We start from the raw sequence: 13907 nt of genomic DNA, 5'->3' as shown, positions 1-13907 counted from the left end.
AACAAAGGGTTCAATACTTTTTATGTTTATTGCAAGACTGATGTTCTCATGATGGTTTGTAACCGTCAGAAATGGAAAGTTTTCAGGAATTTCCTGTTCAAGAAGACTTTAGAGGCAACAATAATGAGAGGCTCAATTTACTGTGCAAGTGCAGTATCTGGTGTACTTGGTCATTTCCAAATAGATACATCCACAAAATATCAGGAAATGCAGATGTAAATGGAAAAAACACGGTGGGACCCCACAAAAAGTTGCAGAAAGCATAGAGCGGAAATTATTTCCTAAAAAAAAGTCTTCACTGCCAAAAATCAGAGACTAAATTCTTCAGCCCAAGAAGGTGAGGCTTTTATTCTCATTTACTTTCCACCTCTGAAAACCCCTCCTTGCCTTCTCTGAGTCTGGGTAACAGCCACTTTACCTTGTCTCTGTTGCCCCACAAGAGATCACGGACACAAGGCCATCGCGCCTAGTGCACAAGCCACGCGTTATTAGACCCCCGTTTTTCAGAAGGGGTAAGTTGAAGGGAACTTGGGTTGCATGGTGGTTTGCTGCTCATGACCTGTAGTGCACATGATGATGATGATGATGATGATGATGAAACCAATGATAATGATTCTCAAATACCATTTTTGAGGTCTCAGGAATGGTGTCATTCTTCCACCATGAAGCAAGCTTTTTGCAGCATGCAGTAACACCGCCTCTCCTCACTGGGGCACACATCATTTTATTTTCATTTTTTTAATTTATTTTTTACTTTTTCTTTTTACGTTACACTTTTTCACACCTCATACTTGAGCCCTAAACATGATGCCATTTATTCTTCTGACTCAATATGAGAAACGAGGATAAGTCACTTTTTCTGACAGGGGTTTAAGTCGTCTGCAAAACAGCCAACAGTTAACGTATGGGTAACGTTCGAGATTTTATAGATTACATGTGGGTGTATGTGTGGCTCTGCGCGCGTGTGTGTACACATACATGCACGTGTGTGTGCATACACGCCCTTATGTGTCCTGTCTGGGATGGATACACTAGTCAAAAGTGGCGCTGGTGCACAGATGACAGTGTGCTCTGGGCCTCCATACCTTGTTTCTGTCCCTGCCTCTTTCTTTCTCTTTCTTCTGTCTGAGAACAAGATAAAATTTCACCTGTCACGTTGTGCTTGATCGACAGCAGACATTGGTCCCCAGCGACAATGTCTTCTTGCAGTCTTGAAATTTTGTCTTTTCCTCGGGATCCTGTCCTACTTTCTGTCTTTTTTTTTCTCTGAACCTGTAACATGTCATATCTGCTCCCCAGCTGCCCCGCTCCTCCTCGTCCTCCTCCCTTCTCTTGCTCTTCTTCCTCCTCACAGCTCTTCCTGTCCGACCTCTGACCTCATATGACCTCATGTTGACCTCTGGGCCTCCTCTTCTCTTGTCATCTTATTTTCCCGCGCTCCTCCCTCGTTCAGTCGAGTGGGGACCCTCTCCTCCTCTTTAAAACAGCTCTGTGTGTGTACTACAGTTTGTGCATGTGCATGCTGCATGCTTTGCTGTTCCAATATCTGTGTGTGTCTGTGCATGTGTGCACGTGTGTGTGTGTGTGTTTCAGACTTATTTATTCAAAGTAAGTCAAGTAAAAATGACATCATATAGCCGAGCTTGAAATTTATTCATACTTTTTCTAGTTTTCTTCCAAGATTATAGAGAGTAAGTTCAATATTTTAGTTACACAAAAATATTTTAAAATTCATTTTAACCCCAACACAAGATGGCCATTTGTAAAGGTGTGCGTGGGTGTGTGTGTTTGTGCGTTTGAGCACAGAGTTTCTTGAACAGAATAACGTTTGCTGTTTGTGACATCTTTTATGTGCATGGCATGCTTTCAATGTATGACGTTTTCTTCACAGTGTAAAATATTTTCTCTGTTCATGGATGTATTTCAGTCTTTTATTTAACGCTATATTAACAAACAAATGTTTTCTTTTTCTTTTTCCTGTAAAATAAATGGTGTGTGTTTTTTAATGCTACGCTATAACACATGGTCAGCTGCATAGCACATAATGCTCAACATACAATGTTGCTGTGGTGGTCTTCATTCATGGGCAAAATAATCACATGTTTGGTAAGTTACAATTTGAGTGGTTTAACACTTAACCATTGTGTAGTTGGTTTGGCAGTTACTATATGTAAAATTAAAAGAGCTAAATCCAGTAACCAATGAAAAAAAATGCCATGAATTATCTATAACTAAATTTTCTATGCAGTATTTTTTTGCCCAAGTCTGGTGATGGCCTTGCTGCTAACATTGTGTGAACGTTATTTGTCAGCAGGGATTTTACTGTGAGGTGTGTGTTGATTCTGGTGTGTATGGTTTTTTTGTACATCCGAGCGTCACCTGTGAGCTAAAAGTGTGTGTCCTCCTTGTGTGTTTTTAAATGAATGCAGTGTTGTGCGTTTATACATGTATGTGTGCGTGTGAGTGTGTGTTTGCTGTGGTAAAGTGTGCTGTGTAGTGCTCTTCTCTTCTGTTTCTTGTACCATGAGATTCTCCGTGGAGTTTATTTGTGCTTCACTACATTTTGTGCCTTTGACACCTGTGTGAGTGTGTCTGTGTTTCAGCAGCAGGAGTGAAGGGAAGGGCTAACCCACATTCATCTAACTCATTCTAACTCTCATTCTAATTTTGATTCATTCCCTCCTTGCTCACCTCATTCTGATGCCACCTCTGATCATTCTGGCCCTGTACCATCCCAGAAACACACACATGTGTACCCACACAATGGACCATTGTTGCATAAACTCTGAGAGACAATTACTTTACACAGTAAAGGTGTATTTTACCCATTACAGTGTTGTGGATCACATCAGAAAAGGTTTAGATTTTTAGCTCCATAGATGTGCGTACTGTGATAATTAGTATTAGTGTGTCATTGAAATATACAGAAGTAGATTTACTGATAGTACAACAAGGTAGAATTGCTATGTTGCTTTACTCAGTCGTTTTTTGCCCATAGCCTCATTACTACATTAAATTATGGTTAAATGAACAAAAGTAGCGGTGCATGAAGGTCTAAGAAACTTTCTGTGGTAACTTTCAGATACGTCTCACTTTAAACTGTGTTTTGTTTCCACAGATGAACGTCAGAGCATTTTCCATTTAGTACAAAGAGATATCAGGATGCCTTCTTGGTGGGCATAAATTCATGACTGATTCTGTTAAAAGTGTATTTAAAAAGATATTACACATTAAATGCTAATAGGGTTTACACACTTTTTTTGTATTTAGTTCATGTGTACTGTCCCTGATGCCAGGATATAGTGAGGATCAGGAATTAACATGTTTCATTGCACAAAGACATTTGAACTAAAAGTATTATTTTGAGTTTAACCTCATACTATACTCATTCTGTGGGTTGTCTATTCGGCCTGCAACCTCACATTACAGCACAGCCTCTACTTTGTGCTTTACAGTGGTTTATCATTGTGATCTGTCAGTGTGCCGTTCTTTGTTTCATATGGGTGAAATACAACTTTACTGTTAAGTCTCTATTCATCTGAACTCACTGACACACTAGTTTATTAAAAATATTTTGTTAACGGAATTAACTAATCCAGATTTGTGTCAAAATATAAGTGTTACCATGTTCAAGTATCACCAAAGATCAACATATGGGTTATAAGCTTCGAGTTAAATGAAATGTGAAAAATATGAAAAATTTTACATTCAGAATGTTTTATTATTATTATTATTATTATTATCATTATTATTATTAGATATTATTAGTAGTAGTAATATAAAGTAAATGTAAAAATAGTCTTAAAAAATAAACAATGAAAAAAGACATTAAAATGCCACTTCCTCAAAATATATTTTTAAATGTATATTTAATAATTTTTAATTATTTATCAAAGAAAATAAAACAAGCTTTGAAACGAAAATCTCAGATCATGTCAAATCTCAATGAGATTACATAAAGATTCTAACAAAAATTTGAATTTTCTTTTTAAAATATGTATGATATAAATTAGAACCAACTACAGTGTGTGATTGTGAATTTGACTGTGTGCTTTTGTGCGTCTTTTTGTCAAGTAGTCCAACAAGCTGCATAATAAGTGTCATCCTGGAACTAATAATAGAAATGTGTAAACCAATCTAATTGGATCTAATATAATCAACGACTTAGTCAACGACTTATGATTTAGCAGGATAAGATTAAACAACACATCATGCAGTGATTCTATTTTTTTTAGTTACCCTTAGATTAAAAGTTGTGTGTGTCTTTGTGTGTGCGTGTGTGTGTGTGCGCGCGTGTGTGTGTCTGTGTGTGTGTGTGTGTGTGTGTGTGCGCGTGTGTGTGTCTGTGTGTGTGTGTGTGTGCGCGCGTGTGTGTGTGTGTGTGTGTGTGTGTGTGTGTGTGTGTGTGTGTGTGCATGTGACTTGTTTTATTTGTTTATTTTTCTGAGTGGGTGCTGGGCAGGGGATCTTTTGCGTACAGACACATGAATGCATGACTCTGAGTTGCAGCTGCAGTCGGGGAGAATGCGGCAGTAACTTGCATTTTCTTTTCCAGAATTTGCAAGATGCTGCTGATTCCCCCGCAGAGACTTGTGACAAGGGTTGGAACGATAAGCGATGTTTCATTACATGTTTGGCAATTGTATCACAGCTGCTACTTTAGCACCGGAAACAAAATTTGTGCAATCCTCTATGTGGAAAATCCAGGCTTTACCCCAATTAAACCTACCTTGAAAAAAAAATTATAATAAAATGTTGATGTAAAGCAAAAAAGGATGAAAATTTATACTAAAGAGAGTAAAGCCTTAAATTATTAAAAAAGAATATCGTGCCAACCCCACAATCAATTAAAGAACCCTACACTCATCTTTCTTTTCTCTTATCGAGAAACAGTTTCTGTTCTGCAGATTCACTTTCCGAAAGTGGGAGCAAGCTAGAGCCCAGCATCACTCACCTCACAAACAATGGATGACTCACCAAATTCTTTTATCTCTCACCTCACAAATTGCTGTGTCCCAATGACAGTTACCTGAATAGCTCTGCAAACTTGAAAAGAAATTTTTTTTTATTCGATTAGCCAAAGTAACAGTTTTTGAGTAATATCATTGTGTTCTGCCTTTTAGATCGAAAGCGTGAAAGCAACATGTTGGCTGGGATTAACTGAGAGTCAAGTCAGAATTACTGGCTTAGCATCAAGGCATCTTAATCCTAAATTAGAATTCTAAATTGTGATTGATAAGTAATTGATTAAGAGAAAGTCTTTTGTCTTGGTATATTGGGACAGAGCTGAGCCCCACTGTTTCCCTGGTAGGTTGGAGAAACAGTTGTCCCACCACCTCCCCATCCTCTCAGTGGCTGTGCCTGCTTGGTGTTAGTCTATCTCTTGTCTCGCTCCTGTTTTCCCTCCAGGTTATGGGCTGGTGCAGGAGGAGCTTCTGTCCCCGGCCTCCATGCAGTACAGCTTGCCATCTCCACTGGGCGTGGAGCCCTACTGGCAAGAGGTCTCCAGCCTCGAGTGCGCCCCCATTGCCACCACAGAGGAAGATACATTAATGGAGATGTCGGACGTTCAGGTGTGGCCAGCAGGGGTCAGCCCCTCTCTGGTTACAGTGGAGGACTCATCACTAGAGGGAAGCAGTCGGGCTGACGACTCAGAGGGCGCCACACTCTCCTTACCCTGCAGCTTGGGTCGCCCAAGCAGTGGAGCCAGCGGGGCCAGCGGCTCCATCATGGAGCTGGAGGAAGAGGAGGAGGAGGAGGAGGAAGGGGAGGTTGAGGAGGAGGAGGCACCACAGGAGCCAGCAAGTGCACTGGCGGAAAGGGACAGGGTGAGAGCCAGTGGTGCCGTTCCCAAGGTCAATCTAAATGGCCAGCTGGGAGGTCAGAGGTCGGACGTGAGGAGAGTGGAGAGTGTGGCTGTAGGAGGAGGAACAAAAGGAGGAGGTGGAATGGTAGGGCTGGGCTCAGTGGAAGGGATTTCTGTTGTTTCAGGCCAACAGGTGTACTCCCAGAGGTGTGAGATAACGGGGCTGGGTCGAGCTACAGAGCACAACGGAGACAACCGGTAAGTCAACTGTGTGTGATCGCCATCACTCTATATTTGTTTCTTTTCCACTGCCTGTACTCAGAATTAACATATGTGCTTTCTTTGTTTCCCTTCCCTCTGGTCTATTCACATTCTGCTTTTCAGGATGGTGGGAGGAGGAGCATTTCAACCCTACATGCCAGACAAGGACTCCCTACAAGGCTGGGTGGGCTCGGTGTCATCAACGCGTGACGGCAACGTGCCAGGCTTGCACGTGGCCCAGGAGGCTCTGCTGACTCCGGTGTGTGACACTGGTTACTCTCATGTGCTGCGTGGGCGCCTCCTGCAGGGCACGCAGCCCTTTGACAAGGGGCTGGGCTTCTCTCATCAGGAGGCAGGCCAGCGAGCTTGGGAACAGGAGCAGAGGCGGGGACAGGTCAGGTTGCAACGCCGACCACCTGCCGCTCCCTGCGCCTGGAGGGGGAACATCTTTTCCATGTTTTCTTTTTTTAATGATCAACCGGGAAGATCGTCATTCAGTTTGATTTTTTTTTTAAAAAATCATCAACAGCTTAATCTCACTGAACGATCATCAGAACAGATGATTGACCACAATCAGTCACAGAACCAGAGCAGAATGATGTGTTGCACAGCTCAACACATCTAATGAAAAGCTGCCCATTAATATGATTTAACATTTGTGATTGAGAACACCTTGTTAAGAATTAGAAATGGATTTTATAAATATATATAAATTGTGGCCTTTTTTTTCTTAACAGAGAGAGGAGAAGGAGGAGTATGTTGCTGAGGCACAGTTTGTTGAAGAACGTGGAAATGCACTTGCTAGAAAGGTGAGTCACTTTGTGGGTATTTTTCATTTGCAGTGAATCATGGTCATACCAACATTATAATTGTTGTTTATTTGTTATGAGTTTTGTGTAATTTTATTTATTCACTTATTTTGAGTTCAGCTTTCATGGTGGATTTGCTCATTTCAGTCTAGTTTTGATTGTTCAGTTGCTTTTTTTGAGTTTACCTATTTTTCATGGTGACATTTGGGTGCTTGTCATGGGCAAAATGTAAGTAATTCCAAGAGACATTACAATGCAAAACCTTGACTCACAGCAGTGAAATGTCTTTGTGCATATTGCGTTGACATATTTGACCAAACTGACAAATACTAAAACATTTGCCAAAGGTCTTTGGCTGCACAAAGGGAAGGATTGTGACTCTGCAACCAGTGCAGATGTGCTTGCCTGCAAAGCTCCAAAATTCAACAGCACATAGCCTGCCGGACTTTCTGAAAAGTTGCACAGGGAAGTTGCAATGGAGTTCACTATGAACAGGAAGAATTGGGGAAGTATAGTGAAAGATCAGAAAAGCAGCAAATGAAGTTGGACATAAAGGGATGGAGGTGGTCATCAACTACACTAAGTAGGCTGTTGGTCAGTCAGTATTCACCGGCTGAAGGTGTCCCAAGAAAATATCCCTGCACCATTACACCATCGACTCAAACCTGAACCACTGATGTATGGCAGGATGGAGCCATGCTTTCACGTTATTTGCATAAAATGTGGTCCCTGCCATTTTATCTTGTGTTCGAAAGACTTATGAGACCAGACATTTTTCCAATGTTCTTTCATCCAGTTTTGATGAGCCTGCAAAGACAGTAGCGTCAGTTAGCTGCTGGTGCGGTCTTCTACTGATGTAATCAGTCTGCTTAAAGATTCAATATGCTATACATTCAGCACTTCTGCATACTTTGGCTGTAATGAGCCACCTTTCCCCCTTATATAAGTTTGAAGGACTCTGGCCATTCAGACCATTGGAATAGGACAATCATCGCTCTATTCTATTTTTTTTTTTTTTAATTGAATTTATTTATTTTCTGTATATTTTCAGTTCTAGTTCATTTGGTAAAAATTCTCACTTGTTTTAGTTTTAATTTGAACTTTAGTTGAAACCTTCTTCACACCTACTTTCAGTTTTAGTTAACACTGATAACCTTTTGTCACACCCAAGCACTGCAAACCCCGTGCTTTTTACTGTGAGTTATTCACAAAGCCTGGCCAACAGGGTGGGAAATTAACAGCAGCCACAAGGCAAATGTTGACAGCAGATATGAACTTAAACCAATTATGATTCAGAGATCATCATTAAAAAAAAGCTTTTTAAAAATGACATTATAAAAACGGGCATTTGTATGGCATGAAATCTTTTGTGACTGATTGGCTGATTAACTGTGAAATGATGGTAAATTTGTGAGCCACAGCGGCCAGGTGGGCAGACAAGTTAGTTTCCTGCTCTGGTTTCACATGGAGGCTTCAGCCGTTAACTGGTCCAAGTGTTGTTTCCTTCCTTCCTTCCTTCCTTCCTCCCTGCCTCCTTGCTCCAGGTGGCGGTGGATGTGAGAAAGGGCGCTCAGTCAGTGCAGCGCAGCAGTCTGCGGAGAGTTAAACACTGAAATACACTTTCTGCCCATCCCTTCAGGTATGGGACACAAGCACTAGTGCATCCCAGTGCTTGGATAGATGCCTTCTACGGCACCCTGTTGGAGCCTGTTAGAGCCTAATCATCTCTCATACGTCGTTTTGTCTCATTTGTTAAACTTTGGCAGTGATTTTATAGAAGCTAAGACTAATTTAGCCCATGTGATGCATATCTACTGGTGTACTCCTTGTCTCTGTTTTGTAGGACCGGAAAGCCACTGCCAAACCATCCTCCACGAAAACACGACCGGACCGCAGAGGAAAATGAGCATGGAGGAAGTGCAGACTATTTAAAAAAACAAAAAAACAAACAGAATCATCCTCAACCTGTGACCATGGAGCACCACAAAACAAAATAGAAGAGGAGAAAAAAAAACAGGAATTAAACTTGTAGTTTTATAATATTTGTAAAAAAAAAAATCAACTAGACTAAGGCATGACGATACCGTTTCTTTTTCTTTTTTATACAAAAAAACATAAATGTTAGTTAAACAACTAAGAAAAAAAAAAGCAACAAAGTGCTTCCTGTGAACTGTAATCGCATGATGACTGCTGGTGCATGCCCTTTTGAACTGTCATTATCTACAAACTGAAGGGGTACAAGGTACGGGGGCGGACCCACATAAGGGTTACAGGCTTTTTTTAAGGGCCTTCTTTCCCCCAACTGGAGTGGTTTGTTTCAGCAAGTTGAGTCTAATAACACTACAGCCAAAAAAAGAAGTCCCTCAATGGATGGTTCTCTATACAGCTAAGCCTCTGCTGAGCCTCCCAACGCTTCTTTCACTGGACCCTTTGCCCTGTTATTCTAAATGTGATATATGCACTCTATGCTACGTGGACATGTGTCAGTGTGTGTATGTGTGTGTGCGTGTATTTTTCTCTACCGCATGTGTTTCTTGCTTCCGGCTTGGCGCTGAGCCCTTCCCCATGATTGGCTTGTTGTCCCTGTAATGTCACGGCGTGCTCAGCGCTGGAATGAGAAAGCCGCCGTGCTGCCCTGCTCGTGACTTCTTGTCCGCGTGCGTTTTTTTACATTTTTAATTTTTTTTCCTTTGTGGATGAAGATCGCTCCTCATTGTTTCTTTGGGACTCGTCCACTTTGGGTTTCAGCTTTGTTTGACTGCGGATGAGAAATTAACCTCTAGCTCCCCTCGTGTTTTCAGGGGGAATGTTTTCAGACAGCGGGAATGTTTTCTTTGGAAAAAGCGTGGGTGCTCGATTGCATTGTACAGCAGCTCTGAGGGCACAAAGCTTGACTTTCTATTCCCTCAAGCTTTTCTGTGCTCTTCCATTGCTTTTTTTGTTTTCTTTTTTTTCCCCAGTAGCGTACTTTACCTTCACCCATAATCTATCAGTAGCCTCAGTCTATATGCAGTCAAATCACAGTCCTCTCCCATCAGCATCTAAAGGTCCTCCAAACCCTCTGTGCTCCCTCTTTTATCTGCTTGCAGTGGCTGTAGCGCATCACTGTTGAATTTTTGAGTCAATATTTCAAATTGTGGTGAAGAAAACATGAAGGATCTCATTCGTGTGACGATGCCGTGATTTGAGGATTTCTAAGCGAGAGTGAAATGGCAGACAGGTAGCACTGTGATCGTCTTATTAACACTGACCCCAGACTCGTGAACTGTCAAGACCCACATTCATATATAGCACAGGCAAAAGCACAGAAACATATATGAACACATTTCCAGAAACACACAAACATAGATCACACGGTTAAATAATTATTGCCTGGTCAGTGTTGTTGTTGTTGTTTTTTTCTTGTTTTCTTTGGAGTTTGCCACAGCAATAATACACAGAAACAAAAAAAAACATGAAGATGGAACGGCAACTGTAAAAGACTGGTTTCCTCAGAGAAGACACAAACTGTATCTGGATGAACAGCATTTGGCATTGAAGCTCGCCCTTGAAGTGAGTGAGTCAGGACGTACTGATGCAAGATGAGATGACTCAGCTGTAGCAGTGCGAGACCTTGGAGGCCGGAGAGTGTTTGTGTTTCAGCACTTAACGTAGCAAAATATAAACCAGGATATCTTCATTTAATATCTGTTAAGAAGCTTGCTGCTGCCATGAGGCGGAATCCACCGAACTCTGTTTTCCTTCTTTTTTTCCCTGGATAATTCAACTTGTGTTTCTGTAAATCATCAGCTCATCACCTCTGAAACACTTTATGCAGAAACTGGTTGGCAGCAGCATGAAGGAGTTACATCATAGTAGCACGCATTTCCTTAAAATCACCTATATCTCCCATAAGTACTGTAAATGCTACTGTAGCCTGAATGAGTGAGACCGGATGAATGAACACATTGGTTATACATCACGCAAATGCACTTACTTTCCACGCCCAGTCCATGCACGAGAACCTCATGGGATAATAGCACGTTTTCCACTGTTACTTCACTCAGGTTTTCAGTTCTGCTCTATCAGAAAGAACAAAAGATGTTTGTTTCTAAGTTCTGAGTCATCCTCTCAAAGACAAATGTGGGACACAAGTGAGCGATTTAGAGTTTTCTGTTGGGGCTGTTTGAGGTGGGATGGTGATGCGTGGGCTTTTTTTGGTTTGGGTTTTTACTTTTTCTTGGTGGAGCAGGGTGGTTTGGTGCAAGTGTGTGTGTAGTTTAGTTGTGTGATTCACATTAGACCAAAAAACACTGAGTGTGTGGTCAGTGCCAGCATGTCTACTTAACCTCGCTGGTGTGCTGCTCCTGCTGTGACACCACTGTTGGTTATTTTTGTCTTTACTCATTTTTTGTTTGTTGGGTGGTTGTTTTTTTGTCACAGATTGGAAAAAAAAAAAAGCCAAATAAATTTTGTTGAAGCACAGGCAAAAGATTTTCCTTTCACCAGATAAATATAAAACAATTATCTTCTCATATGTATACCTTCAATTGTCGATGCACGTTATTGTGTAATCTTACCTAATCGGCCATTATGCTGAAGATAAAGTCAACAAATGACAAACAAGACGCCCACTCGACTTCACAGCTCCCACAATCACTCTGTTAGTCTTTAAGACTTTTACTGTATCAGCACAAGAATGGGGGTTGGATCCAGATGTTTTATTTCTGTGTTGAGGTTTTAATCCTTAAGATTAATACTCTAAAAAATGTATTTTGATGCTGTTAAAGGTCAGAGGTTTTTCAATTTGCATCCCTTAGTAGATTAGTTTTATTATCAGCAGCAAGAAACTGGTTCATGAAAAAACTGTGTGACCGTAGTGGATGTAAAATGGTGGATGCATGCAACAGTCCTAAAGTTTAGTGCTAATCCCATGATTTTGTTGGAGCTCTGATTGAACTGTTGCTTTTCTTTTGTATGTGAAGAAACTTTGGAAAAATGTTTGCACTTAATTGATATACTATATTTTTGAAGTGACTGCAAATCTGGTCACTGACATTTTATAAAAGAAATTGGCCATAGCTCCCATAATCTCACAGTATGTCTCACCCACTGATTTGTAGAGACCCACTTTGAAGCTTCAATTTCAGCATTTTGGTTGTTAATTTGTGTTTCCTTGGAACCAGATGGCACAAGCAAGGTTTGGATCTGGCAGGAAAAACCAAGGGACACTGCACACGTTATCGTTTATTTATTTATCCACAATCTGTCTGGTTTGCAGTGTGTAATTAGAGTTAGGTTAATTGGTGATTCTAAATTACCCATGACTGTAAGTGCAAATGATTGTTTGTCTCTATGAAATCATCAACCCCCATATTGGTTCATTAAGCAAGACTAGCAGTAATTGCCTTCACTAACAAAGTAGTTGTTCAAACAACAAGATTTCATTGTGTTTTCCTAAAGTTTTTAACTTGTGTAGCATGAATTAAAACAAATTTCACTCTACAAATTTAAATAAATCACTTCAAGTCAATGTAAGTATACTACATTGATCCAACGTAATCTGATTACATTAAACCACCAAATGCCAAATGTGTTGGTTTGACATGGTCAAAAATGGGTTATTGTACTTGGTTAAATCACATGGAAATAGGTGCCATGATTAAAATGTGTTCATCCCACAACAGATTTTTTTGAGTGTAGTCAGTACTCTTAAAACATGCTTACTTCCCCCAGAGGCATCAGCCAAGACTAAAATCTTAAGGATCATAACTTTGACTTTAAGGAGCTGTCTTCCTGCTTAACTTCCTGCTTAGTCACATTTGAAATCCTGAAAAAAAAAAGTCTCCACAAAGCAAAATGATGTATGAAGTAGTTTAATTATGTTTCCATACATAGATCATTTGGATTTGCCGTCTGAATTAAACTTGTCTGTGATCCTGTGCACTTCCCCAGTGTTTGTATGTACAGTATGCGAGTGTTTGTGAGTGTGTGTGTGTGTATGATGATGATGATAATGATCATGATGTTTGGTTCCAATTCTGGTTGGATCAGCGGGAAGAAGAGAGACCGCAATTTCCCAGGCATGTGATCTGAGAGGACGTGTAACCTACAGCAATGTATTTTAAAGAGTATTGTAAAATTTTAACTGTTGCAAAGAATAAAGATCACCTATACTCCTTTAGAATGGATACATGACAATGTAAACGCAATATCATATTACTCTATCCTAAGAAATGCAACTGCGCACATGCACAAAAAAAAGATGTTTTTATGAAAATATATGTATAAATATATGACAAAATATATTTAATTAGAATGCTATGCACCCTCATAGAGTTATTATGGATGTTCTTTAAGCATTATCTAGACTAGGCCGACGTCCACGTCATGGGGAATGTAGAGGCTTTGTAGCTATGACCACTTGTTTTCTTTTCTTTTGTATTGTCCCGGAGAGAGGATAAACCAACGTGAATATGTATACAAGCCTTTCAATCAGAGTCATTCTGACATGAAGATATGTATAGATCATCTTACCCTGTACACCAGCTCAAACCATTTACAAGAATTAATAAACAAAGATGTGACATAAATGTGGTGTGTTGTTTTCGCAGCAAGTGCATTTAAGTGCCGTCTTTTTACTCTGTGGATGTATCACTGAATTGGTACCGTCTCACACCTCAAGACACAGACGTGTGTCCTGGATGTCTGAGAAGTTACAAACATGCATCTTCTTAATGTTTTATTCGACAGATCCAATAATTTTATGCAATATTTATTCCCTTCTTATGCATCTGAAACCTTATTTTCGAGGAAAATGTCCCAAAGCTACGGAAGCGTAGAGCTGCCACCCAGGCAAAAGAAAAATACAAGTGTATCACGTTATAACGTGAAAGGTTTATTGTTCTAACAAGATACTTTTCCTGTTTGTACAATATACTTTTCACGTTTGAACAACATAATATCACGTTATTACAATATACATAATTATCACGTTCGTACAATATAAATATTATATTGTACAAACAGGAAAAGTATCTTGTTAGAACAAT

At 40.2% G+C, this 13907-nt stretch overlaps 1 protein-coding gene across 2 annotated transcripts in view; it reads left to right on the top strand.

The window, feature by feature from the left end:
- Window positions 1-13398, top strand: part of ank1b (ankyrin 1, erythrocytic b) — a 78310-nt gene extending 64912 nt beyond the window's left edge. Inside the window, exons 38-41 of one of the 2 annotated variants that reach the window (XM_085413665.1) lie at window positions 5410-6064; window positions 6191-6326; window positions 6805-6876; window positions 8720-13398. In XM_085413665.1, the coding sequence (XP_085269791.1) occupies window positions 5410-6064; window positions 6191-6326; window positions 6805-6876; window positions 8720-8782 (926 nt within the window). In that variant the 3' untranslated portion in view covers window positions 8783-13398. The other variant, XM_085413666.1, reaches the window with a different exon arrangement.
- Window positions 13399-13907: the final 509 nt, after the last annotated feature.

This window comes from Rhamphochromis longiceps, linkage group LG7, assembly GCF_057381845.1.
Source record: "Rhamphochromis longiceps isolate RC_006_pf linkage group LG7, R_longiceps_female_GT1.1, whole genome shotgun sequence".
NCBI classification, from domain to species: domain Eukaryota; kingdom Metazoa; phylum Chordata; class Actinopteri; order Cichliformes; family Cichlidae; genus Rhamphochromis; species Rhamphochromis longiceps.
The sequence above is the reverse complement of the archived record's forward strand: the minus strand, read 5'-3'. Positions and strand labels throughout refer to the sequence as shown.